At 56.7% G+C, this 27,246-nt stretch overlaps 2 protein-coding genes across 36 annotated transcripts in view; both read right to left on the bottom strand.

The window, feature by feature from the left end:
* Positions 1 to 7,402, bottom strand: part of NRXN2 (neurexin 2) — a 115,962-nt gene extending 108,560 nt beyond the window's left edge. For all 24 annotated transcript variants that reach the window (XM_066359160.1, XM_066359301.1, XM_066359253.1 and 21 more), the window contains exon 1: positions 7,238 to 7,402. The gene's annotated coding sequence lies outside the window, so the exon portion shown is untranslated. The remainder of the gene's footprint in view (positions 1 to 7,237) is intronic.
* Positions 7,403 to 11,040: 3,638 nt separating this feature from the next.
* Positions 11,041 to 27,081, bottom strand: RASGRP2 (RAS guanyl releasing protein 2). Of its 12 annotated transcripts, none has more exons than XM_066359086.1 (17): positions 26,980 to 27,076; positions 23,734 to 23,875; positions 23,017 to 23,119; positions 22,514 to 22,576; positions 22,079 to 22,210; positions 21,202 to 21,352; positions 20,831 to 21,004; positions 20,564 to 20,680; positions 19,227 to 19,508; positions 18,381 to 18,458; positions 18,033 to 18,155; positions 17,638 to 17,753; positions 13,166 to 13,307; positions 12,843 to 12,879; positions 12,305 to 12,481; positions 11,403 to 11,466; positions 11,041 to 11,247 (listed from the first exon to the last, which is right to left on the bottom strand). In XM_066359086.1, exons 2-16 carry the CDS (start codon positions 23,804 to 23,806, stop codon positions 11,408 to 11,410), a joined length of 1,827 nt encoding a protein of 608 aa, XP_066215183.1. In that variant the 5' UTR covers positions 23,807 to 23,875; positions 26,980 to 27,076; the 3' UTR covers positions 11,041 to 11,247; positions 11,403 to 11,407. The 12 variants fall into 12 exon arrangements, with proteins under 12 accessions (XP_066215183.1, XP_066215162.1, XP_066215120.1 ...); XM_066359065.1 differs by lacking the exon at positions 26,980 to 27,076 and adding an exon at positions 26,401 to 26,830; XM_066359023.1 differs by lacking the exon at positions 26,980 to 27,076 and adding an exon at positions 26,204 to 26,335 and having other exon boundaries at positions 20,564 to 20,677.
* Positions 27,082 to 27,246: the final 165 nt, after the last annotated feature.

The following is a 27,246-nucleotide window of genomic DNA, read 5'->3' as shown; positions in this document are numbered from 1 at the left end:
TTTAGAGAGCCATCTCCAATAGACCCTCAAAGCCCAGTTCACAGGTCCTTCCCTCTGGCTCCTTCTGACGGAAGCCCCCAATCCTACAGACTCCAAGAGGGACTCAAGTACCCCTCCAAGGGCTGCCCCTTCCCAGACAGAGGCAGAGGCAATCCAGGCAGCAGCCCCTCTCCCTCTAAACACTATGGGGTTATATATAGCTTTGCCACTGCCTCTCCTCATTGGGTAATGGGGATAATTAACATGAGCGGGCTAATTAGCCAATCAAATTAAATGCAGCACCTGCTCCCAGCCTGATTGACGCCTTTACCCCCGCGCACACACACTCCCACTCCAGCCCAGGGCACGGGAGGGAGACCGCAGGCTTGGGGAGGGAAAGGCCACGCTCCTGTTCTCCGGAAGGGCCAGCCAGTGACCCCCAGCAGATGCACAGCCCCTGGCGGCACCCTCTCTCCCTCCCCTGCTGGGGTCTCAGTCTCAGTCTGGCCTCTCTCAGCCTCTCTCCCAGCCCCCGTCTCCTGACACTATTTTGGGGTAGGAATTAATTAGCTATTGATTTCCACTGGCAGAAGGAATAGGATTTTGTGCCGCTGTCCTGTCACCCCTCAGCTCAGGAGAGGGAGGGGATTTTAGTTACCCTGCCCTGCTCCCCAGCCCAGTGCCTCTGTCATACATCCTTGCCTGCTAGAGAGAGGGCAGAGGGGTGCTTGCTGAAAGCCTAGGGGCAGGGTGCCCTCGTTCAGGAAGTTGGCAGAGGGCCAATAGAGTGAAGGATGGTGGAGAGGCCTCCAGAGACTGGGAAGTCGAGGCCTGAGAACCAGAAAGAATGTCCCCTGATTGGGCAGGTGATGGCAGCAAATTCACTGAAAGTCTAGGAAGGGGTGACTCCAATGGTCTGTGTGTGTGCCAAGATGTGGAGGGACAGTGTGGGACGGAAGGGTGTGCTATGCACAGGCACGTGTCTGGGAGCCAGCTATGGGGACAGAGGCTGAACTTCTGGGTGCCTACCGGGAGGGGCGAGGCCAGGGTCTGGGACTGCAGCCCCTCAGAGCTCATTACTCATTCTCCCCACAGCCCGAGCTCTGCAGTGCAGGCCAGCCTGGCCCAGTGCCAGGGGCCCAGGGGCTGCAGGGCTGGCCGGGAAGAAGCCCTAGCCTACCTGGGTCCTCTCTCCAGGGACCCAGATACCACTGGGGCAGCTTCAGGCTGGCTAGGCAGAGACTGTCCCAAGAGGAATATGAGCCAAGCGGACAGCTGGGTGCTTTCCACCCAGCCCACCCTATGGCTCCCAGGACACCTGTTCTTTACTGTTCTTTCCCCTCCCTTCAGCCTTCCCGCCCCAGGCCCAAGCTTCCACTGACCCAGCCTTCAGTGACCCTTCCTCCTAGGACACAGGGGCTGCCTTCTAAGCTAGGACGCCCCATCCTTCTTCCACTCCTCGTACACACAGCATCTGGCCTCAGATCTCCCTGTGGCCGTGACCAGAACCATTGCCTTGCACAATTATATCAAGTAGACAGTGTCCCCTGGCATTGTGTAAGGCCCCCCAGGCTCATGCAATGCCATGGAGGCCCCCTGCTCCCACAGAGTTGATCCACTCTTGTTCAGTGCCCACTGCCAGTGCACGAGCACTGGACTGGCCAGAGCAGCCTCGGGATACCCAGCCTGCTGACTGACGTCACTGCCGTGCACACCACCAGCCACTGCTGGCCCCGGGGAACCGACCTCTCCAATGTAATCTGGGACTCTGGACCCAGTCAGCTCCCAGCGCCCCCTGCCCCAGATGGACCCAGCAGCCTTGAGCCGGCGGCACTGGGTGCTGGGGAAGGGGGGTGACTCGGCTGCTCTCAGGGCCTTGTCCTGCTCTTTTCCCCGCTGAGTCCTCCCCTAGACTACTTCTGGGTCCTCCTCAGCTGACAACCTCCTCCTCATCTTCCCACGGCCAGGCCAGCGCCACTGTGGCACCTGGGCTGTGACTTTTGGGCTCCCCACTGGGAGTCAGGTACAGGCTGGACCACCAGTGCATTTGATTCTCCAGTTCCAGGAGGTAGCTGTGCCACCTCAGTCTTACAAACAAGAAGCCTATGCTTAGAATGATGAATTCATTTGCTCAAGTTCGATTACAAGTAAGGGGTGGCTGTACTCGTACCCTGCACTGGCCACGGGCCACAGGGCAGCGTCAGGCTCCGAGCCCACCCTTCTCTGATCCGGCCTTCACGGGGTGCCACTGCCCTCTGCAGATGGCCCAGACTCTGAGTTTGCCCCTAGGGCTGAAATACACAGACCTCACAGCTAATGGAATACATCCCTCTCTTCTCCTTCTTTTTTTTTTTAGGTGGAAACGGAGTCTCAGAGAGGGACATTGACTGCCCAGCATCACACAGCAGAGTCCAACTACAACCAAGGCCACTGGGCTTCCATTCTAGATGCTTTGCACTGTGCCTGCTGTTTCATCCTTCATTTGTGGGCCTTGCCATCTTCCCAAAGGCCTTAGCCCCCGTGTCACCAGGCAAACCGAGCAAATAGATGTAGAGCAATGGATTCCAGGGGCGAGGTCATCAAAGCCCTTAGCCAGGGTCTTCTCCAGCATTCACTCAGCCCTTTCTCTAGTCACATCTACACCACCTCTCTCTCTCTCTCTCTCTCTCTCTCTCTCTCTCTCTCTCTCTCACACACACACACACACACACACACACCTCCAGCCATGGGAATGCCAGCCTCTCTCTGGCTGTCCTCTTCTCTCGCCAGCTCCCTCTCATGCCAGCTGGGAGTGTGACAGCAGGGGCCTCCCCCAGGCGCCAGGGAGGAAGAGCTGGGTTTACACACATTCTGGTGGCCCCAGAAGGCAGCCCGTGGACAGGTGGGAGAAGTGCCTGTTATGAGGAGGGAGGTTTTGGCTCGAGATAAAGAGAAACTTGCTGGCAATCCGAAGCATCCCGCAGTAGAGGAGGCTGCCTCCGGGGGATGGTGAGTTCCCCATCTGTGGAGGCGGGTGAGCTGAGACAGGATGACTACTGCTCAGAGATGCTCAAGACGGGGCTCCTGAGTCATATGGAAGGGGGACATCAAACTATTTGAGCCCTGAGATCCCTTCCAGTCACAGAATGTGTTTTTTTTTGGAGGGTTCCCTCTCCTCCCTAAAACCTTAGCCAGGGTTGGCAGGCTGCAAACAGTTCCCACCTCCCCTTCCTGCTGCCTCCTTCCAGCCCCCATGACCTAGAAGAGACCAAAAAAAAAGACTTCATGCATGTCCACATCCAGCCACACCTCGGCAATGGGCAGAATGAGATAGTGCAGTGATTAGAGGCACCGACACTGGAGCTGTGTGACCTTGGGCAAGTCCTCTGGGCTTCAGTTCCTTATGTGTAAAATAGAGGTAATGGTGGTGGTGTCAAAATTAAGAGTGAACATATGTAAAGCAATTAGAACAGTGGCTAGCATAGACTAACGTGGGAAAGTATGTGTTGTATTAGTGATTACTATTAAAACTCCTTCTCTCAGCATTTTACAGTTTGCAAAACTCCATGTGTCTCCTGTTTCCTTTGATTCTCACCGGGGCCCAGTGAGGAAAGTAACAAGGCAGGTCTTATCACTGCCCCCTTCTACAGATGGTGAAACTGACATGTGCAGAGAAGAAGGAACCCCCCTCTAAGGTCAGACAGCTTGGAAGTGGAAGAGCTAGGACCTAAGTGCAGCTCATTTCTCCCCCTCCCCCCCTACCCTGGCCCTTCTCCAATCTACTGGACACCTCCTCCTGCCCAGGAAGGTGGGAGAGCGGAGGAATGGGTCTGAAGGGTATGGGAGTTGCCCAGCAGCACGAGCTGGGCTCATGCGTCCTCCTGAGCAGGTCTGTGTCCATGGAGAGAGGCACGAGGGGGCTGGGTACAAGAGGTGGCAGCTTGAGGTGCGCATGACAATGCTGCTGCCAGGTGTGTGGGGCTGAGAAGATGGTTCGGTGGGCTGGGGACCCGGGTACAACTGAGTGACTCGGTGGCGGTGGAGTGGGGGCAAAGCACAGTTGCCTAGAGCTGGGAGGTAGGCAGTGGGAAGAGCAAGCCCACCCCTGTGCCTACCACTGTGCTGTGCACAGCTCAGGGATTCCAACCTGGGCGGGTACACCCCAGCCACGCAGAGGGGACAGATGGCTTCCGGGGGCAGCCTTCTGAGTAAGCGTGAGGTGCCCGAAAGTATGCTATTTATGACAGGTCTGTGTGGAAGGTTATGACAATAATGATGCAGACAGTTGCTATTTACAGGGGGCTCACTGTGTGCCTGACAAATGCATCAGACCCAGCAAAGTTCCCAGAGCGCTGAGCACAGAGCCAGGCTCACAGCAGGGCTACGGTAAATACAGTTGTTACTCTGATCATTGCCATAATCATCCTATCTTGTCCTTGAAAGAACCCCGTGAGGTAGGTATGAGGACCCTCATTTTACAGATGAGGAAACTGAGGCCCACAACCGCAGAAAGACAGAGCTGAGCCTGTGGGGCCTCGCTCTCATCCTACCTCACGTGTTAAATGGTGGCTTTGTGAATGACAATAAGGTGCCTAGCCCATGCTAGATTATTTGTTGAATGAGCCTCTGAGAGCCCACAGGCCTGCCAGTGTGGACAGGGCCAGGCAGGGAGCACCCCCACAGACGGAGCAGCAGGGTTGGTTGCATGTAAGACAGTCAGGATGTCCCCATAGGGGTTGGGCTCGGAGCTCAGAATGAATGAACAGCATGGCCAGCACCAGCCAGGGGCAGGGCCCCAAGGGTAAGGGGGAGTGTGAGTGCTGGGAGGGAGTGCCTAGAAATGGGAAGGTTCCATGGAAGACCAGGGGTGGCTGAGAGCTGGACTAGCGGAGGGACTGTGGTCAGGAGGGGCAGGAGAGCCTGGGGTTTGGGGGCTTTCTGAGGCTACAAAGATATGAGAGCAAGGGAGAGAGAGAGAGAGTGAAAGTGAGAGAGAAGCTTAGGCAGGAAGCCGAGGTTTAAAGGGACTATTAGTATGCACGAGTGTGTGCAGTGTGCTCACACACGTGCACACACAAAGGCCTGGGGCAAAGTGCTTGGGATCAGGCAAGAACATGGTACTTAATGACGTGTGTTATGAGCACGAGTGGGTGGGAGGTGTTGATGTATCTGGGGGTGTGCGTGGGTGGGTGTCCTGAAGGGGAGGGTGTTTCCCAGGCAGTGGAGGAGTGTATGGAAGACTACAGGTATGCCTGGATGACTGTAGGAACCAGGGGAGGTGGATGGTTGGATGGAGACTGTGAGGGCTGATGGTGCCCTGTTGGGGCTCCAGGGGTCTGTCTGGACCATGTGTGTAGCGTGTACATGACAGCAGGTGCCTGGAGGAGTTCTCTGAGGCGGTGAGGGGCATTCTCTCTGGGCGAGGAGTGTAGGTAGTGTGCTGTCAGGAGGTATATTGTATACACAGGTATGTGTGTCTATGTAGGTGTGTCTGGGTGGGTGCCACAGAGTATATGTATCAGCATCAAGTTGTCTATGTCACTGGCAAAGGCAGGTGGGAGGGAGCAGCTGGACCTGGGTAGAGACAGTGTCTGGAGGGAACAGAGGTAGGTCCCCAACAACCCCTCCAGAACCCAGCCCTCCCTCAGGGATCCAGAGTGTGGATTCAGCCCAGGCCAAGAAGCCGGAAGAGGCCTGAGCTCCTGGAGAGGACTCCCCAGCCACCCACTGAGTGACCGCCGGCCTCTGCCAGCCTGTCAGTCCCATCCGCCCCTGTGGATCTGAGGACAAGATGGGTCTGAGAACACCTCCTCTAGCAGGAATGAAGGAACCCCCTGCCAGACTCTTCTCCCCTACCCCAAGCAAGACTCAGCCCAGCCTCAGAGGCCAGCATCCCTTGGAGGAGTTAGGGACCTGAGTGGCAGAAGGCAGTCTGCAAACAGGAAGCATCCTGGTTAACAGACCAGCTGACCTCCCTTCTTTCTTTCTACTCCTCTGGCAGAAGATAGAGAATGCAAAGCGGTAAAGTCCACCCATTCCCAAAAGGCATACCCAGAAACTGGGAAGGTGGACAAGAGGGAGGGGCAGGAATGAATGGAAGGTCCTCGCCGCCCCCAACCCCACCCCCAACACATACAAAACCAAAGGTGTACAGAAGCCCCCAAAGCAGTCAAGAAGACTGGAGACCCAAGACCCACCCCCTGAAATTGATTCCATCACTCCAGAACTGAACAGCTTCCCCCTTCACCTCCAGGCACCAAGCAACAGCCCCCTCCCAAACCTTGCTGGTTCAGTCAAGCACTAAAGACCCTCACCCAGGACTCGAGTGGGGATTGAGAGTAAAGAAGACAACAGCCTCCCTAAAGCCAATTTTGCTTGCTAGGGCCATCAAGATTTAAGGGTTCCTACCCCAGCCCAAAGAACCCAGGGCAGGTGTCTACTACAGTCGGGGAAGGAGGCTGGCACTTGAGAAAAGGTCCCTTTCTCTTTGGGGGCGGGAAGCCAGCCCAGGGCCCCGCAGCTTCCTCTCCCTGCAGCACTCTCTGACCATAACCCTGTCACCGCCCCAGTGCAGTCCCACCCAGCACAGCCCCCTCCTACTGATTCCCAGTTTCCCTCTCTCATCACCCCCAGCATTCCCCCACAAGCTTCTGCTCCTCTCCCTCAGGCCCCCCATCTCCCCCAGCTCTCCCCCAGCTCAGACCCATCTCTGCCTCAAACGCCTTGGCACCTTCCCCTCTTCTCCCTCCCGATAACCTCCTCTCCTTGGCTCCCATCCCCCAGTACCGCCTGGTCTTCAGTGGGGCCCCCCAGCACGAGCCCTCGGCCTGGCCCCTGCTCCTCACCTCTCCACTCCTCTCTTCCCCTCGCCAGCGCCCTCTCCTCCCGCCACCAAGCCCCGTTCCTCGCTGCTTTCTCCCCTGCAGACCCTTCAGAGCACAGCAGCTCCCCAGTCCCTCCGGCCGAGCACTGCTTCCAGGGGCTAGCACAGACCGGGGACCCCTCCTCTTCGGAGCCTCTCTCACAGCCCTCCTTCCCCCCCATCCCTCCGTCCACCTCCATTCCCCCAGCTCAGGGCCAGGGCCCTTCCACAGGGAGGCTCCGACCCCCACCCCGGCGCTCAGCCTCCCCTCTGTCACCCAGCCAGCCCTCTCAGCGCGGCAGCGCCCCCGCCCCCCAATCCATCCTCCTTGCTTCCCCCGCCCCCCGGTCGCTCCCCTCTCGGGATCGGCTCCCGCCCCCCGCCCGTCTCCGCCGCAGCCCCCCCAACCGCCCGTACCTGGTTCTGGGGGCTCCAGGAACTGGAGGGTGGGGATCTGCGCCCCGGAGCCGCCCTGTCTCCGGTGGGTGACAGACCCGGGGCTGGCGGTGTCGGCTGCCTCGCGCCTCGCTCGCTCCCCGCCGCGTCCCCGCCCGCCCCGCCGCGGTGCCGCTCGGAGGCGGATTCTCTGCGAGTCAGGGCGGCTGCTCCCGCCGCCGCATCCCTGCAACACCGACTGACGGCAGCATCAGCACCAGCGCCCGCCCCCCAGACGCGCGCATTGGACTAGACTGCGCTAAAGGACGAGTGACGCAGCCAATGCAAAGGCGGGAAAACCGCCAGTCCGGCGGCTCCACAGGCCCACCTCCCTCCCCTGAGAAGGACCCAGGCGTCCGGGCCGGGGCATCCGTTCCTCGCCTCTCGCAGTCTTTAGCCCTGGCGCCTGGGCCCCAAACAGGTAGACTCCCCCAACCCAGCAACAATGCCTTTCCTGGAAACCCAGGCGCTTAGCCTCTCGCTCATTGGATTGGGTCCTCGGGTCTCCCATCCCCCAGCCGGGGGCCCATGTGGCAGTGCCCAGAGCTGGGACGAGCGGAAGGGAAGGCTGTAGGCCCCGACTTGGGGTACCCAGCAAACGGGACCAATATGGGGCCCGGACCGCAGCGCCCTCTGCTGGCTATGTCCGGGGCCGGGTCCGGACTAACAAGGAGACGAGGGAAGGGGAACCCTGCCCGCGGCTGTTAGGGGCTATTTCCAGTCCCTAACCTGGCCTCCGCCTCCCACCGCTCGAGGGTTCTCTGGATGACCCTAGAACTGAGGAGGGAGTATCTTTGCTGGGATAAGGACGAAGGCGGTGGGGGAAGAAAAGGCAGGGAGGGGAGCTGGTTACACCTAGGGGCTTGGAGTGTCCCAGCCCTGCCTCATGGGAATCCAAGAGTTCGAAGCCTGATTCCCAGTCGTGCTTGGAATCCCAAGGATAGGTTTGAGGGCAGGAATGCAACTGCACACACTGCCCTGAAGAGCAACTGACAACAGTGTGAGTTTCAGAGCAAGTGTGGTGCGGGGTGAAGTTCTGCCCTGTCAGGGCGTCTGCATCACTGTGCGTGTGTATTAGTATGGGAAGGATGGGACAACCCTTCACTCAGTCAGCCAATGAAAGGTGGACCTGGCACCTCGTGTGTGTCACAATGCTGGACGGTGGGCTTCTGAATGAAGCAGTGTGAGTGTGTTTGTGTGTGTGTGTGTGTGTGTGTGTGTGTGTGTGTGAACCAGACCATGCAGCCAGCTCATTCAAGGATCCTGATCGCTGTTGCAGGGTCTGTGACTCTCACAGCCAGTGGTAGTTGGTGCTGCCTTAGCTAGAGGAACATGCAGGAAAACTCAATTCGACTGCTAATACAGGGCACACTCACAGCCATGCACACTTATCCATGTGCACACAGGCACTCCCAAAGCAATACACAGGGACAGCTGCAGAATTTACCCACCATGGCAAGAAACCCACAGGAAGCACATGCTTGCCAAGGAACATACACAAACTTGTGCATACAGGTGCCTACACACTCAGAGTCAAATACACACCCAGGGGAACAGGTGCACACAGAGGACCTGCCCACGGACCCTCTACCCCCCGAGGCATTTGGCACAGAGTGGTCAATTACCGAATAGATGAGTGAGGACACCCAACTACCAGAGGTCTCCTTCCCCAGCCTGTGATGGGAAGACAGGGAGACCCAGGCTGCAGGTGGCATTTCCTAAGGGGTCAGGAAGAGATCCCTGGGCCAGAGCTCAGACCTGGGACCCACTCTGACCTTGGAAAGACCCTCAGGCTGGCCCCACCATGGCCACCAGAGGAGTCAGAGAATGGGAACTGCTGAGTCAGGGCCTGTGGATGTGAAATCGCCTCTCTGACCCCACAGCCCACTGCTCCACCCATCCCCCATGGTTCCTCTCCCTGCAGCCTACACACACATGTTTATCCAGCCAGGGACAGGGCATAGGTGAACAGACAGGCAGGTGTAGTGATTCACAGACTGTCTCTCAGTCCCTTATAGATGGGTGTGAGAAGGGGTGGGGAGAGAGCAGGGCTTAGGAAAAATGTAATAGTATTTGTCTCCTGTCCCCACCCCCAGGTCCCTGAGCCACCTTTACCCATCAAGGGCAGTAAAGGTCATCAGGCAACTGCTGCACCTCCTTGCCCCTCCCCCCAGCTACAAGGATGTCCCCCCACAAGGTCCAAGGTTCAGACTATCTGATGCAATTGGGACCCACCACCTCAAGACACTTCCCTGAATAGTCTCCCACCCTTCTCCAATGTGGCCCTTCTCCAGTGCCAGGTCCAACAGGGACACACGTTGGAGGGAAATGCAGCAAATACAGTGTGCGTGTCTGTGCACCCACATGCACACATACCATGTGAAGCTCATACACCAGACTCACACAAGTGCAACCATGAAAAGACAGTCTCATGTCACCTTCCCAGCAGATTGGCCCTGGGCACGTAATGCATACACACACACACACACACACACACACACACACACACACACACGGCCAGGAAAGAGGCCAGGCTGGGGCTGGGGGAGGTGGGGAGGGGAGCCAACCAGGCTGCAGGGATGAAGCTAGCAGGGGAGGCGGGCAGTGCAGGGAGCGAGCTGCTCTTCACAACACAATCACTGTCTGTTGTTATAGCAACTCAGCCCCCAAATCGTGAAACGGATATTACAGCCTCAAGAGGGGGAGGGGTGGGAGGGGGCTGAGGGTAGAAGGAGGGACAGAGTGGGGGACCCAACGTGGGGCTGAAAAATAACAGAATGGGAGGAGACCCAAATGAGGATTAGGCCTGGGGCACGATGTCTCAAAGGGAGAGATGGACATGGGTCAGGGAACCCTGACAGGGGGCTGAGGCCATTGCCAGGTCCACAGATACTGTGCTCTGCACGTAGGAGTCGGGGTGCTTAGGCCTCCACCTCAGGACAACCCATAGCAGCTGTAGGACACGCCCCAGTGTGGGGAGCTTGGGAAGTACTTCCAGGGCTGCTATCTGGAGTCTCCTAACCCCAGGGGCAGCCTGGCCCAGCTTCAAAACCTTTAGAAGACCCCTGTTCACCTCCGAACCTAGACTAGACTTAGAAGTAGATTAGCAGTCCTCAGGTAGCAGTGATCCCCAAAACCTCTGTGCTGCAAACTCAGGAGGGAGGAGCTGGGTTGGGAGAGGCCACAGGAGGCTGAGAGCAGGATCAATATGCATTTCCTCTGGAAGTCACTGTCCTTCCGGCTGGCTGGCAGCAGCGGCAAGCCAGGAGGCTGCAGGCCCAAGGAGTACAGCCGCCACCCTCAGGCAGGAGAGCTGCCCAAGCCCTTACCTCCCTCCCCCCACAGCCGGCACTCTGGGCTGCCCTCTCCCTCCCATGACTCTATGCAGTGAGCTCCCCATTGCTGGAAGTATTCAAGCAGGAGCCAAAAGGTCACCTGTCAAGCAAGGGAATTTTGACGGTGGGCTGAAGGCTATGGTTACACAAAACCACTAGGCCCAGCAATTCTCAGTGCAAAGATGTGCTAGTTTCAAGTTTTAGACCTCCAAGATTCTGGACTCCTCAGGATTTCAGATCCTCTCCAAGATGTTTAAGTTCCAAGGTCTTCTGGTCCCCCAGGATTCTAGTCCTCCCCCCAAGATTCCAGACACATGAGATCCCAGATCTCCCAAGATTCTCTGACTACAGCGTTCTAGATTCCAACATTCTAGTCCCTGTGATTACAGCCCCTTTCCCCCTCCAGTATTCTAGGCTCTGATGGTCTAGGTTCATGACACGGGCCTTTTTATTCCTGGAAAATACAAATATTCACAAGAGTCTGTACAACCTTCAGAACACTAGCCCTGGCCCTGCCCTCAGCCGCATGCCACCCTCATGCCACCCGCATGCCCCACCCCCAGCCCCAGCCCCAGCCTGCTGCCCTGGCACCCAGGCTCCCTGCTCTGGTCTGGGTCTCTTCTCCAAGGCAGGCGTGAGTGCTTGATCCAGTCACAGCTGGGAAGAGAAAAACAGAGATGGTGACGAAGATCCTGCCGCAGAAAGGAGGAATCGCCCTGCCAGGGCCATTTGTACAGAGCGCCTCTTTCCCTGACCCACCCTGCCCCGGCCCTCAGTGGGGAGGCCCTGGCACAAGCTGGGGGAGGACTCACCGTCATTACAAGTGGATATCAAACACTCCATCCTCCACCATCTGTACCTCCTCCTCTCGGATCTCTGGGGGGCAGGGGAGGTCACAGAATCAACTGGGTCCCTCCCTGCCCCGCCCCCACGCACAGGAGGCACTCGGCCCCATTCCAGACGCGGACCCATCCACTGAAAATCAATTCACTGAATGACCGAACGGCCCAATTTTTGAAGCTCTTTTTCTAGGTTTTTGTTTCACCGCAGCTTTTCCGCAGCCACAGATGTGTCAGCGCCGTTTGCTTAAATGTCAATTTTGTGTGTGTTTCACATTTTAGACCCCAGCACTACTGGAAGGCTCGATACAAATGGTTTTATCTTTTCTATTTTTGAGAACTTATGCCAGTCCAAACGGTTGTGGTCAACTGCCCTAGACCCCAGTTTAACATAGCTGCTCAGACTGCCCTCAGCAAAATAATCGTTTAAGGAATTGTCATTCAGCAAACTGACCTAAAACCACTAAAGACCCCAAGAAAGCTGCCAGGAGATTTTCGGGGTAAAGGACTTAGAATTCTCAGAATGGCCTCCAGAGCAGCCAAAAGGAAAATGTAAGTAAAGAGCTCACATAACTCCCTCTCTTATCCGCTGTCAATCCCCCCAACAAAATAAGAACGTAACTGGAATCTTAAAACTTCTTTCATTTTTATTCTTCTTTACATATTAAAGTCTCTCTCCTCCTCAGCCTCAGAGGGTCGAGGGCTCCCTGGTCACCTTCCGGCACCCTTAGCAGTCCAACCCTCTTTGCTGCCCCAGGAAAACCCAAGAATTACAAACTCTGATATGGTTTCCACCCTGGATACGTTAAGACTTGGCCGCAGTGGCCCTGCCTCTCTCCCTCCCCGGGCCGGTACAGAATGAGACCCCTCCTTACCTGGAGGCCGGGAGCCTCGCCTGCCGGGGCGGGGCAGGGAGAAGCTGAAGGCTCGGTGGTGGGTATGTGTGGGTGAAGGTGAGGGCGTGCACCCCTCCAGGCTCACGCTCTGGGCCCGACGCCGGCACTCGACTGACAGGCGATCTTTGCACTGCTTGTGGCAGTTCACACCACATGCTGGGGGAGGCAGATGAGGGGCCCAGCCAAAGCCACTGGTCAGAACACCCTCCATTCCATTCTCCAGGCCTGCAGTCTCCCCAGGTTCCGCTGCTCCTGAGCAGCTGTCCCACCAAAACAAAATTCTCCTTCCAAAGTGCTCTCTCTTTATCCTACTTGCCATTCTATGCCCTCTCAAAGTTTTCTGTTCCTGGGCAGCTGCCTCACCAAAATAAAAGCCCTTCCCATATAATTATCATGCCTCTCTGGCTCTGAGGTACTTCACTTCTTTGCAACAGCCCCACCAATATAAGAATCCCTATCGAAATAGTAACTATTCCCAAAAAAACCTCAGCCGGGCAACCCTGCCATTTCATCTCACCTCGGCATTTGAGGCCCTGCTTGTAGATGCCCAGGATCTGAAATAGAGGAGAGGGCCGTGCTGGGGGTGGAGGGATTTAGAGGTGATGACTCCCTTCTGAAGGGCGGAGACTGGGACTGACCCTGTCTGAGGCCTTAGGCGTTAGGGTTGGATGCAGAGCAGCAAGAGAAGAGGCAGGTGAAATTAATGAGGTTTGCCAGGGCTGAGAGGTGAGCCGGCTCCGGCAGGGGCGGGGCCGAAAGAGAGAACACTGAAGGGCGCAGGTGGGTGGGAACAGGGCTGGAGGGGTGTGGCTTGAGGCGGGAATGGTGGGGGGCTCTCACCAGGGCCTTGCAGTGGCGGCAGGCAACAGGACGCAAGGAGTTGCTCTCATGGAAGTTGTGTACGAAGCCCATGCGGCCGCCCAACACAGAGCTGGAGCGGAGGAAGTAGGAGATCATCTCCTCCCTGCTGATGCAGCCATCCCTGTCGGGGGAGGTTGAGCACCTCAGTTTGAGCCCTCCCCAGGACCACCCACCACCCACCTATCCTATCCCACTGGGGAAAAAAAACCCTACCAAATAAAAGGGTCTCACCCAACTTCTGGTTTGGACCCCTGGTGCAGGGAAGAGAAAGAACACTAGACTGAAGTCAAGCAGATGTAGTGGCTACGGCTAACTAGTTGTGCGGTCTTGGGCAAGTCACTTCTCCTGGGTTTCCCCCCAGAAGAATGGGGATTATAATTCCTGCCCTGCCCACTTCATAGAGTTGGTGCGGAAACTCACAGAACTGTGCAACTTGCCCCTGGGGTTATCAGCCCGTTTCCCACACTGAGCTCTGGCAAACACCAGTTCACAGCCATGAGAATTAAAGAGCTCTCTGATGAGTTCTGGGGCCAGGAACTCTGGCATAATCCTGCCAGAAAGACACCTGTAATCAATATTTCCCCATTATCCAGGGCTTTCCGCAGAACCACTTTATCACCTAGTCCCATATTTTAGAAAAAGAGTGAGCATGTGCTCTGGAGATAGACCTCCATTCAAATTCCCACTCCACTACTTCCTGGCTGTGTGACCTGGCGCGGGTTCATCTCCCTGTGCCTCAGTTTCCTCTTCTGTACACGAGGGTAATGATAGTTCCTAACATCTCAGGGTGGAGGAGGGGTTGTGAGGAGTAAATGAGATACTGCACGTGAACTATTTACTACAGTGTCTGTTTAGTTCAGGGGTCGGGAACTCCTTTGGCTGAGAGAACCATGAACACCACATATTTTAAAATGTTATTCCGTGAGAGCCATACAACGACCCATGTACATTACGCATTATCCAATAACAATTTGGTGTTGTCCCGGAGGACAGCTGTGATTGGCGCCAGCCACCCACAACCATGAACATGAGCGGTAGAAAATGAATGGATTGTAATACATGAGAATGTTTTATATTTTTAACGTTATTATTTTTTTTATTAAAGATTTGTCTGCAAGCCAGATGCAGCTATCAAAAGTCACATCTGGCTCGTGAGTCATAGGTTCCCGACCCCTGGTTTAGTTCATAGGTCCTGGGCTACCCAGGGCTATTTCTGTCGAGGCTGGGTTTTGCTAGTTTTTTGTAGCTGGGGCTCCATGATGTGATCCGGGGGGGGGGGGGTCCTTCAAATCAATGGGGTATTGAGACAACTAGCTAGTTAGAAAAAAATATAAGCTTGGATTCCTACTTCACACTGTGCGTAAAAACTAAACACCCACTGAACTGAGAACACTAATGTAAAAAACAAAAATCATCAAAGTATCTGAAAAGGTATAAAGAGAATAACTTTGTAATCTTGAGGACACGAGGACCTTTCTACATATAACACAAATGCAAGAAGCCATAAAGGAAAGACTGACATACTGAGTGCACAAATTTTTTTTAAAATTTTATATGGGAAAAGACAACATAAATGACAGACTGGAAGAAAATATTTGCAAAACACATTCAACAGCAAAGGGTTAATATCCATTAACAGAGAGTCTAAAAATCAATAAGAAAAAGACCAACAAACCCAGTTGAATAACGGACAAAGACTATGAACAGGCAATTATCAGAAGAAATATAAGTAGCCAATAAACATATAAAAAGATATCCTACCCCCACTAGTATTAAAGAAATGTGCATTTAACCAAGACACCATTTGCCAATTAGACTGGCAAAATTGTAAGGCTTTTTATAGATTCCACTGTTGGCAAGGAAGTTGGGAAATGGGCACTGGTTTGCTGCTGATGGGGGTGCAAGCTGGCACAACCTTGCCTGAGGTCATTTTGGCAGTCTCTCTCCTAATTTAGAATGTGCATATCTTTTGATTCAATTATCCCACTTCCAGGAATTTCTCCTGCGGAAACAGTAGCCTGAGTCCATCGCTACAAAGATGTGCACAGCAGCCTGGTGTATATTAATAGCAGAAACTGGGCACAATCTACACATCCATCAGCAGGAGACGGCGAGGTAGATGACACCCAGCCTCAGCACGGAACACTCTGAAGCTGTTCTAAAGAATGAGGCAGTTCCACATGAATCGTTGTGGAGAGATGGCCAGGATAAAGGTTTAAGTGGGAAACAAAAGGAAAAAAAGCAAGGCATGCAGTTCTGTCAAAACAGTGACTAAAAAAAAAAAAAAAAACACCCAAAAACTGAAAACCCTACTGCCACAAATACCTAGGTGCTGGTTAAAATATATCAAAAATTGTTTTAAATCGCTTCTCGGCCTTTTGGCTAAGATCAAGTGTAAAAATTTCTTTAAATATGGCTCTGGCCAGTTGCTCAGTAGTAAAGCGTCAGCCCGGCGTGGCAATGTCCTGGGTTCGATTCCTGGGCAGGGTACACAGAAGTGCCCACCTGCTTCTCCTCCCCTCCACCCCTCACTTCTCTCTCTCTCTCTCACTTTCTCTCTCTCTCTCTCTCTCTCTCTTGCTCTCTCACTCTCCTCCTCCTGCAGCCATGGCTTAATTGGAGCGAGTTTGTCCTGGGCACTGATGGCTCCATGGCCTTCACCTCAGGCGCTAAGAAGAGCTCAGTTGCTGAGCAACGAAGCAACACCCCAGATGGACAGAGCATCACCCCCTAGTGGGCTTGCTGAGTGAATCCTGGTTGTGGGCATGCAGGAGTCTGTCTCCACATCCCCTTCTCTCACTGAATTAAATAAAAATCTTTAAATAGGTGAGTTTGCAAGAAAGAAATAGATATCCTCAAGCCCCAAATTCAAAGGAGGGGCTTCAAGCTGAGGCAGTGAGTCAGAGTGGGGCCAGACCCTACAGCTGCCCCAGGAGGGGTTGCTGGTCTCCCTCCTGGTGAACCAGATGTTGGGTTTTTTTGTTCGTTTGTTTGTTTTTTGTATTTTTCCGAAGCCAGAAACGGGGAGGCAGTCAGACAGACTCCCGCATGTGCCTAACCGGAATCCACCAGGGGGCGATGCTCTGCCCATCCGGGGCATTGCTCTGTTGAGACCCAGAGCCATTATAGCGCCTAAGGCAGAGGCCACAGAGCCATCCTCAGCGCCTGGGCCAACTTTGCTCCAGTGGAGCCTTGGCTGCAGGAGGGGAAGAGAGAGAGAGAAAGGAAGGAGAGGGGGAGGGGTGGAGAAACAGATGGGCGCCTCTCCTGTGTGCCCTGGCCGGGAATTGAACCTGGGACTCCTGCACGCCAGGTCGATGCTATACCACTGAGCCAACCGGCCAGGGCCTCAGGTGTTGGGTTTTGATGCCTTTTCAGGGTCCAGGCACAAGGCCTGGCTTGCAGGCGGTGAGAAGTTAAGGCTGAGATTCCTGCAAGAAGCTGGGCCCTCAAAGGTCTCCAAGGGCTGCATCCTCACTGAAAGTGTGACCTGGAAAAAAATCCAGCCACCAACCCAGGGAGGTGACATGGAATGCTGTCTCAGCTCTGGGTGGAGAAGCAAAGCCACGGGTCCAACCAACACCACGGGCAGGGCTAAATTTATACTATAATTCTGTCTGTTCCTGACGGCAGGCAAACAAAATCTATGTCAATTGGCACATGCATGGGGGAAAATAAAAGACTGGAAGGATGGATACACATATATATTGCCAAACCAGGAACATCGCTGATGACGTTACTATGAGGTTATAAGAGATTATGATAATGACCTCCTCTGATGGGAAAGAAGGAAAGGAACTTTCCACTTCTTACTTTATACATTTTGTTTACCATGAATCTATTTTACTACTTGGTTGTTTTTAACCAGGAATTTTTGCAATATGGAAAAAAAAAACCCATAGATTTTTAAAATATGAATTAACATTAAAAAATAACTCAACCTGAGATGGACTGTAACTTTTAATTGGAATTTTATCTGCTCAGCAAACCAGGGGTATAAACATGGTTGCAGGGGGCACGTTTAACCTACCTCAGACAACCAGCTGTTTGTCCAAATTATCAGCTTGTGAATTGTTGATAAAAGCAAGTGGGTGCTGCTAATTACAGGCCTTTCTTATCTATTCATTAAAACAGGCTACCCAGGAGTTCAGCTTGCCCACACTTTTTGCCAGCTGTGAACTCCACAAATAAAATGGCATTTGTGTAGCAACAGTCCCCAGGCCACAGTCCTTGTAAGATGCAGGTGGAGCCCCCATCTGTCTGAATGAGCGAGGCAGCCCTGTGCCTCCGCGGCCAGCTGCCTCCCCCCCAGATAGGAGCGCCTTCCCACATTAGTAGCTTTCTTTGCTGAGATCATCTGGTCCAATGGCAAGATCTTGCACAGGAGGAAACTGAAACCCAAGGGGAAGCGAGCTTGCCTTCCCTCTCCCCCAGCCCCCAGGCCTCCTCACTGGTTCTGGTCGAGGTCCCCAAAGGCGCTGAGGTAAGGGAAGTTCCCACGGATGATCTGGAACTCTTCCTGTGAGATGTGGCCGTCCCCATCAACGTCAAAGTTCCGGAACACGGACTGGGGGACACAGAAGGACACACAGGGCAGGAGAATAAAGGGAACATCAGCCCCATTCTGCCCACACTCTCAGCCTGTGTTTGAAGGGTGTCTCAGATGTAAGCAGCTGCCCATCTCTCCCACCACCGCTCTGTCCCGTACCCCCATGCCTTCTGGAGACTGAGTGCTGGCCCTTGAACTTGGCATTGGCGGTGATTCCTGGGCTAGAGCCCTGGCAAAACCAGTCCTGATGGACCACTGTGGACCTCAGGCTTCAGAGCCACTGCCACAGTGTCTCACCTCCACCATTTTCTCGATGTGTTCCACCATGAGTGCCTGATCCAGCTTGGGTTTGGCAGCCGAAGTCCATTCCTCCAGCACTGGGGCCCGGGGAGGTGGGGTGCAGCTCGTGGGACTGGTTGGCTGTGGGAATGAATGGTCAGGCCTGAGGGAGGGCCAGAGCTGAGCAGGCCCAGGATGCAGGGGAGCAGAGGGGAGAAAGCCTGGGGCTAAGGGAGCCGGCACGCAGGCAGGATGGGCGAGGCAGCACAAAGAGCTCCTCCTGCCCTCACATCCCGGGCATCCTAGGAGGAGCAGCGGGAAGGGAAGAGGACGGGCAGGATGGGGAAGAAGAACGCTCTTCCTCACCGAGGACTTGGAGCGTGGCTCCCGCTGCAGGGACAGCTGGTAGAGCTCATCCTCCGTCTGATACTGATCCAGGGACACCTGTGACACAGCAATGCGATCACACCCACTGGCCTTGCTGCTTTCAGAAGCCCACTGCTCAGAGCCCAGGTCACAGGTCCACCTGGAGAGCGCAGCGTGGCCCCAAGCCCAGGCCAGAAGCTAGACTTTGAGCACTGGCCAGCGTAGAACACACCCCAGCAGCCACATGCCAGCCGAGCACTCAGACCAGAACCCCAGCTTGCCCCTAAACCTTGAGCACAATGCACTGCCAAGATCTCAGCCAGGAAGGTCGGAACCCAGCCAAGAGCCCTGAAACTCACCCCCAACCTAGAACCCAACCCAGCATCCAGAATCCAGCTCAGATTTCACCCCTGATCCAAGTCCAGAGCCCAGGAACAACTAAGAATTCACTCCAAACTCAAAACCGAAGCCTAGCCCAATGTCTAGAACCTGGTCCAGATCTAGACTAGAACCTAACTCCCGCCAAGTCCAAGTTCAAACCCGGAACCTCAGAGCTCAGCACCATGTTTAGAAATCACCCTTGCACCCAGAATCCAGTCTTGGTCCCAAAACTTGAACACAACCCATTGCTAGGAACTCAACCTGAGGCCCACACGCCAGCCTGGAGATCAGACCTCAGTCCGCAGTCCTACCCGGAGCCTGGGACCCATCTCAGAGTTGACTCCAAACCAGGAGCCCAGGTGAAACTTAGTCCTTTGACCAAAACCAGGAATCCAAGGCCCAACCTGTAGCCATGTGTAAACCCAGAACCAGGTGTGGTTGTCAAGCCTGCTGACGGCCCCTCACCGTGAGCAGGCTCAGCAGGTCAGGGTTCGCCTGCACTGGGGGCCGAAGGCTGGTCACCATGGCCAGCTCCTCCAAGATGCTGAAGAGCTGCTTCATCTTGGCCCCATTAAGTCGGGTCCGGGCAGGGTCCAGCCAGTCAGGCAGTGCCAGCTGCAGGGCCACCAAGTCCTTGAGGTGCACACCCAGGATGGGGAAACGGAAGCCCACACAGGCCGCCAGCCGCCGCCGATAGTTGCCGTAGTTGCCGGTGGCCGTCACTAGTTCCGTCAGACCTTCCCAGAGCTGCGGGGCAAAGGGCAGAGGGTCACACACATACGCACACCACTGGCTCAATCATCCTCCCCACTCAGCCCTAGAAGCATGGGAGAGGATGAGGGTCAGAGTCGGGGAAGAGTAAAAAGTCAAAATCGTCCCTCACGGTCCCCCAACACTGGCTCCTTAGCCAGTGGTCAGAGTTCGTAGGTCATAGGTCATGAGTTCAAGGGAACACTCACTACCAAGTACTGCACCTCGACACGAGGCCTGGCCACAGATGACCAACATTTAACAGGAGAGGAAACTGAGGCTCAGGGAAGAACCAAAGGCAGCACAGGAAAATAATTAGAAGAATGTTCTTAGTTAGGTGTGTCGTTCATAACAGCCCAAACGGGGAAAACCCCAACTATCCAACAGCAGAGACAGAAATTGGAGTGGACTTACAATAAAATATCATACAAGAATGGAAATCAATGAACAACTGCTCCACATAACAGAATGTATGCATGAAAGAAGATATAAAGTAATATTAACAACCTACTTCTATTCATAGAAAGTTCAAAAACAGGCAACGACAAGCCACATAGTTTTGGGGTACATGCACAGGTGGTAAAGCTATAAAGAAAAGCAAGGTCATTATTGTTAGGAAAGTCATGACGTTGGTTACCTCTGACAGGGAGGGAGTTAGGCTCTAAGGTGCTGGGAGCTTCGGGGGCTGGCAATGCTCTATTTCTTGACCTGGGTGGTGGTTACACAGGGGTTTTCTTTATAATTTTTCTTTAAACTGTATATATGTTTTATTTACTTTTCTACGTATATATCATATATGTCACCCAATATGTTAAACAAAACAAGAGGAGAAAACACAAGCTTTGGAGTCAGACAGGTCTGTGAGCGCCCACTTTGCCACTTCCATTGTGTAAGCTGTTCATCTCTCCGAGCCTCAGTTTCCTCATCTGTCAAATGAGAGCAGGGGTGCCCAGCCCAGGGCTCACTGCTGTAGGTTCCCCAGGAAGCCAGACCTGGGAAGGTCTGCCCCAGGCCTTGACAAGGCCGCTCCCCGACCCCCCGGTCCCAGGCACCTTGATGGTCTCAGGGCTAACGTGGCTGTGGGTGTCCTTGAGGCGCGAGATGGAGCTGTGGCTCAGGCCCCCGACTACCGCCATCAGTGTGTTGAAGTTCTGCAGCTGCAGCAGCTTCTAGGGGACAAAGGGGACAGGGGAGTCACTGAATGAGCCTGGAACTTGGCCCAGCCATTCTGACAAGGAGGCAGCGAGTTCATGGAAAGGAGGAACCCAGCCAGACTGGCAATCGGAGAGGTAGGGAAGGGGCAGGAGAAGGCCAGGCACCTCTGCCACGTGAACGAAGTGTGTGATGACCAGGGCCCGCTGTGGGGCTGTGGGCTTGCTGAGAATCATGAGCTGCACCCACTGCGAGACACTGTTGAAAAGGGAGATGAATCGCTCCAGGACAGGGTTATCCACTGTGCAGCCGTGAGTCACAAAACTGTGATAGTCCTGGAACTGGGGGTGGGAGCAGCCTCAGGGCCCTGTGAGCCACTCCCCTCGCCCAAGGCCACTCCTCACCCTCCAGGTATCCTTGGTGCTTCCACTAAAGGCACCCATGCACCCTGTGACCCCACCTACCCCAGGGACCCTGTCCCTTCTGGGCCCCCAGCCCCGGCCTGCACCCCACCCGACCGAAGGCCCTCGGGCCACACCAGGATCTTGCAGAAGGAGCGATACTCCAGGTAGGTGAGATGCTCTGCCAGCTCCATGGGCTCCAGGTGGTCAAACAACAGGGACATCTTGCGCTTTTTCTGTTCCACAGGGTTCCGCTGAGTCACCTGCCGCTTCCACTTGTAGGTGGGGCTGGGGTGAGGGGGCAAGGGCAGTGAGCCCTTTGCGGGAGATGCCCACACTCACGCAAATCCGCCACTCAAGCTGACCGAGGACCTAGTCCCAGAACTCCCACAGCCTCCCCTTCATCATGCGCTCCACACCCAGTTACGGAAGACGAACTCTGTACCGGGCACTGCGCTAGATAGACACTGGGGGGCTACAGAGATGAGCGACACATGGTTCCTGGCCCCCGAGGAGCTCACAGGCTACTGAAGGAGACAGACACAGAAACAAACAATTACAGAACTGTGTGGCGTGTGTACAGGTCTTTGCACAAAGTGCCACATGGGAACGGAGGAGGGAGCAACAAATTTTGCCCTGGAAGAGCCTGGCCCACACACTCCACACTTGAGCTGAGTGTGATAACACAGAGAGGCAAGGGGAATACAGCAGAGCATTGTGATGGGGGAGGACGCAGGGCTGGAGAATGGTGAGCGGCCCCCGGTGACTGCAGGATGGGGCGGAGCGGCCCCGTGTGACCACAGGATGGGGGGGTAGGCCATGGAAGATGAGGCAGGATGCCATGAGGGACCTTAGTCCCCAGCCAAGACATTTTTAAGGTGACAGAGAACCACAGAAGGTTTTGAAGCAAGAGAGTGACATGACCCTCACTCATTCAACTCAACAAACATTTATTAAGCGCAGATGGTGTAATATGCCCACCGCCCCCCCTGCCCCCGAGCTCCCCCCACGCACACGCTCTCGATGTCGATGAGACTGCTATGCCTGCGGTTCCCTTCCTGGTCCAGCAGAGCCTTCAGTTCCTTGATCTGTTCAGCGAGCTCATGGTTCAGGTCAAACTCTGCCGGGAATGCTGAGATCCAGTACCTGCAACGCAGAGGGAATCACCAAAGGCAGCCCTCCCCCACCCCGCCTGGTACTGTAGTTCCCCATAAAGGGGGAAAGCACCTCCAACCGTGGTTCCCCCTGTCCTAACTCTGTCCTCCCTCCCCCCAAGTTGAACAGATCAGAAAATCCAGAGCAGGCCCAAAAAGGGGCAGGCCTGTGACAGCACTGCCACCGTAGACAGAGCCCGGGGTAAACCCACATAACTAACTCCTTCAGGCCAGTGGGAAGACAGAGAAGGAAGCAGAGGAGGGAGGGGACAGTGCTCCAAGAGGGAAGACTCACCTGACCAGATGGCATGTCTTCACCTGCAGCGAACTGGAGTTGTCCTTGCGGGATTGTCTGTAGGTGGAAGCGTTAAGGAAAACCAGGCTGCAGCCTAATCCTAGAAAGAGGTGGGGGGGGGGGGCGGGGGGGTCTGGTTCTAGGAGAAATGTTGGGGGCAGCATCTGGGGCAAGGGCAAGGCCCAGACCCAAGCTCTGGAAAGAGGCTGAAGGGAGAGATGAGGGGTGAGCTTCAGGAGAGTGGGTAAGAGGTAAGGGAGTTAGGTTCTGGGACTAGCGGACAGCCTGGTTTCTGGGAGAGGCAAGAGGCAGACTGAGGTGGCAGAAGGGAACTGTCCGACATGGTGGGGAGCGGGAAGGCAAGGCCTAGGTGGGGGTGACAGTCAGGGAAGGAGCCAAGCCTGAATTGTGGGATGCTGTAGGGGCCCCTGGGCCCAGCCCGAGGCTCGGGGCTCGCCTGGGCTCTCGGTCTGCACGGGCTCTGGCAAGGCCGCAAAGGATATATGTGGAGCAGCTTTGCCGCCAGCTGAGAGGAAGGGATGTACCAGGGGTGCATCATGAGGAACATGCGCACCAGCTGCGGGTCCCGCACCTTCCCGGAGTCATCTAATCCGAGGGGTCCAAGAGAAGCCTGTGACTCTTCGTCCAGCAGCCATGGTCCCTAAACCCTACCCCTCAGCCCAACGGGTATCTGACCCCCCCACCCATCTCCTGTTTCCTCAGGATTCCACAACCAGGAGGTGGAGTTGGGAGCGCTATAAGGCAGGATCCGAGGAACTGCAGGGGGGAGCGTCTGAGTTGGGCCCATCGTCCGGAGGGGAACCAGCTGGGGCGGAAGGAGCCTGGGTTCCCCGGGGTCAAGAATCCAGAGGTCATTTCCTGAGTGCTTGGGGGAAGGGGCACCCCTTCACCAGATAAACCGCCCCGCATCAGCCGGAAACAGCTCCCAGGCCGGAGATAGAGAGTTCCTCCGGATTCCCGGGGGTGGAGGGTGGGGGGAGGCAGATAATGCTCCCCGTGTGTCAGAGTCAGAGGATCCCGTCCCTGCCTTCAAAATTGGCATACTAGGGAAGGGAAATATTTGATCTTTTTGAAGCGTGGAGATCTCTCCTACGATGAAGAGGCTTTCGTTAAAGAGGATGCAGGATGCGGAGCTGAGTGGGTCAGGGTTCAAGCTCCCAGCTGGGCTCAGGCTGGGTGTATACTCCGGTGCCACTCACCGAAGGCTTCGATGCAGCCGCGAAGCAGCTCCTCCACCGTGCAGCCCTTGTCCAAGTCTAGGGTGCCCGCCATGGCCGCCGGCGCGGGTAGGCCAGGCCAAGCTGCGCTCTGGGAGCCTCCCACGGGGCTCGGACCGGACCCCTGTCCCGAGAGAGGCAGAGTGGGAGTCCGCGGAGGCGCGGGCGGGGGCAGCTGCGGGGGGGCAGGCACGGGGCGGGGCAGGCACGCCCCCTGCTGGGCAGGGGCGGGGTCGTAGGCTGCGGCCGCTCCCGGGGTTAAACGGTCTGGCCCGAGATGGTGCAACCCACCAGTTGGGAAACCCACTGGCCGAGAGGCTTCCGGCCCACCCCCGGAGTCGCCAGAGGGCCAAGGGACTCTCTGGCTAAGGGGACGAGCCAGGATTCCAGGGGTCCGATCGGTGCCTCAGCCTCATGTATGCCCTCTTCTCCTCGCGCCCTCTCCCCAGAAGCACCTGCAGCAACCGCAGCTCGGATCTGCGCCCCGCTCGCTTCCCTTCCTCCACAGACTCCCTTCCCCCGCAGGGTTATTTTGGGAACCCAGAGCCTGAGGGGACCTCGGAGGAATTCTCTCTCTGGGATAGGAGGAGGGAGGAACCCAGGCGTCCTGCCCGCTTCGCTCCCTCCCGGGCTCCCGGGAAGGAGAGGCGGAGCTGCAGCGGTCCCCAGGGGCTTGCCCTTGGGGAAGCGGACAGGAGTAGAAAGGAACATTCCTAGGGCGGGGGTAGGGGTGGGGGAGCCCGCTGCGGCCCCGAGGCGTCAGCGGGAAGCCTGAGCCTGGGAAAAGCGCGCTCCCTAGCCACCTCCTCCGGGAAGGCCCCAGGGGTTCCTGCGTAGCCTCTTCGCCAGCCATCCTCCCCAGCCTCCTTACCCATACTGCACAGTCGAACTGTGAGCGTACACACTGGCCTGCCACGGTCGGACACACAGAGTAGGGTGCACAGAAGGGGGCGCCATTGCCGTGGGGGCTGGAGAGTGCCTGTGTGACTCCACCAGCAACTCCAGCACGCACCCAGTCAGGGACACTCATTCTGTCGCCGAGAACAGGGACCCACAATGGGGTGCAGGATGCCCCGGCTCACATACACCGGGCCTCAGGCATTTGCCTCTCATCCTACGTGTCGCACACACAATGGCACCCACACCCTGCGCACACCTAGAACCCTCGGGCACACATACGCAGCTCTCTACCTCAGAATGCAAACGCACAGATGGGGCCGGCTCTCGGACCCTCTGCTCACTGGAGACAGGCCAGCCTGGAGTTTCTCAGCCAGGGCTGCGCTGACATCCGCACACGTGTGCACACACGCCAGACAGTGCTCCTACATGCATGTACACTCTCCCACATACGCACACACCCCCGTGGCTGTGCGCACACGCCCATTCCACCACCGCTCCTTCATCCACGGTCCAGGGCCAGCCCTGAGGCCAAACACCCTAACGCCCCCTCACCCCGCCCTCCTCATCGCGGGCCACCGACAGAGCTTTGCGCCACGGAAAAGGTACCGCGACCCTATACGTACACCCTTGGGCAGGGGAGGGGCGCCGGGGGCTCCTCCACGGAGTTCTCTGGCGGACTTTCCATAGAAGCCACCCAAAGCCATCTTCTCCTGACTCTGCCACTTCTTTGCTGTGTGACCTTGAAAGTCACTTGGCCTCTCGGAGCCTCAATTTTTTCATATGTCAAATGGGGAATCCGCGGGAAAAAGTCCCACTGAGACGTGGCTGGGAAGGGCCGAGTGCGCCACGATACCACCCCCTCCAGCAGGTTGTCCAGGGCGTCTCAGCTGTCTCTGCAGCTCTTCCCTACCCCCGACCACGGCCGCAGACTCCGCACCCACCAACCCGACCGCCGCCCTCGGGAGCCCCTAGGGGCCAGGCCCTCCTCTGCGCGGTGCCCCGCCCGCGCACAGTCCACTCACTCTTGGGACCCACGGCAAGGAGTCTGCACCCGGCCCGGGAGGCGCCACCACCGTACGCTCCTGCCCGCCCGCCGCGCTGCGGCTGCGGCTCCCGCCCGCTCTCGGCGCTGTGGCCCAGCTCCCCACCGCCCCGCCCCCGTGCCGCGGCCTCCCCCGCCCCTCCCCGCCCCTGCGCGGGGCTCGGCACCGCCGCCGCGCCTCCCCCACTGGGGATCCCTCTCGCCCCGCACGCGGCAGTCCCTGCGGCAGCTTAACCCCTCCCCTGCCGCGCCGCCCAAAGACCGAGGAGGCAAGCGTGCGAGGGGCTGCGCCACTGGCTGCGCCGAGGGTGGGCGAGCAGAGTTCAGACCGCGCCAGACACGGAGGGGAGCACAAAACCAAGGGCCCTCTCTCCCCACCCCAGACGCCCCCGTGCCCCCCGCCCTGCCTGCTGTTGGGCAGAGGAAGCCGGGAGGGGCAGGAAGCGGACTGCGGTGGGGAAGGGGCGCCCCGCCCAGCCCCCGGCCCGGGTTCCTGTTTTCGAGACAAACCGTTCCCACGGGGCTACCCCGACCCGGGGCCGAACGTCTTCCTGCTGGCAGCGGGGGGCACAGGCCTGGTGGAGATCCGGGCAGATCCGGGCGTGGGGCCTCGGGTCCTTGTGATAGTCCCGGGGAGGGGCTAGAGCAAGATGGAAGCATTTTGGGGAGAGGGCCCTGTGAGGAAGGAGGAATGGAAACGCTGCTACCTGGAGACGAGACCTCGATGTCTGGGGATGTTGTGGGGGGCGGGGGAGCTCCAGCTCACACAGGCGGGACTGGGTCCCCGAAAGCCTGGCTCCCACGAGGCCAGATGGAAAGGGGCAGCTGCCCGCTGTGGGTGGGCTCTCCGCAGGTTGGACACTGGAGGCCTGGGTGCCTGGGCCCTCGGCAGGGAGGAATTTGGGAGGGACAGGCGGTTGGGGTCCCCACAAGCAGGGCCTAGGGGAGCCGGAAACCGTTTCCGGATTTTGGGTTCAAACACACTCACTGTGAAACCACCCGCCCCAAACCTGCCTCCCGAGGTTTGCCCCTCCCTGATTCGGGGCTGGGGAGTCAGGACTCCCCAACACTTCAATCTAGGTACTACGAGGCCTAGCAACAGTCCCTTTCTGGTCCTCAGTTTCCCCAAAACAAGGTGGGGGCAAAATTGGCCTGATCTAGACAGTCTATGAATGTCCCCCGTACAAACACTCCCCTGACTTCGGTTGAAGCAGAGGCACCTGCTTAGAGACCCTTGAAAAGCCGCAGTGGGGCGGGGCTGAGGGCGGAGTCAAGAAGGCGCCAACCTTCCACAGGCCCCTCCTCCTCCCTGATGTTGCCCTCGGCAGCGTGGATCTTCGCTAGTCCCCCAGGCCTCGGCCCAAGTCCCAGCTCGCAGCCCCGGTGGGCCCCACCCAGGCGGACGTCCCGCCCCCCGGCCAGCCTGGCAGGCCGCTGACCTAGTATGGACACAGTACTGGGAAGAGAGGCGTGGAGGGTGACGTCGGGATGGGGGCTGGAGAGTCCTGGGCCCTGCCTCCATGGGCCGCACCCCCCTTCCGAGGGGATGCACC

The sequence above is a fragment of the Saccopteryx leptura genome, chromosome 1 (genome assembly GCF_036850995.1).
Source record: "Saccopteryx leptura isolate mSacLep1 chromosome 1, mSacLep1_pri_phased_curated, whole genome shotgun sequence".
Taxonomy (NCBI): domain Eukaryota; kingdom Metazoa; phylum Chordata; class Mammalia; order Chiroptera; family Emballonuridae; genus Saccopteryx; species Saccopteryx leptura.
This window is presented reverse-complemented; position numbering and strand designations above follow the sequence as displayed.

What these genes read in the sequence shown, in the direction of transcription:
- RASGRP2 (XM_066359033.1), bottom strand. Translation starts at nt 25,355, where the DNA reads ATGGCTTTGGGTGGCTTCTATGGAAAGTCCGCCAGAGAACTCCGTGGA. An exon ending in ACTTCGTTCACGTGGCAGAG is followed by an intron (nt 20,681 to 20,830) that starts GTGCCTGGCCTT and finishes TTTGTCCCCTAG; the next exon opens with AAGCTGCTGCAGCTGCAGAA. An exon ending in GCGAGGCTCCCGGCCTCCAG is followed by an intron (nt 11,467 to 12,304) that starts GTAAGGAGGGGT and finishes CCTGCCCCCCAG; the next exon opens with AGATCCGAGAGGAGGAGGTA.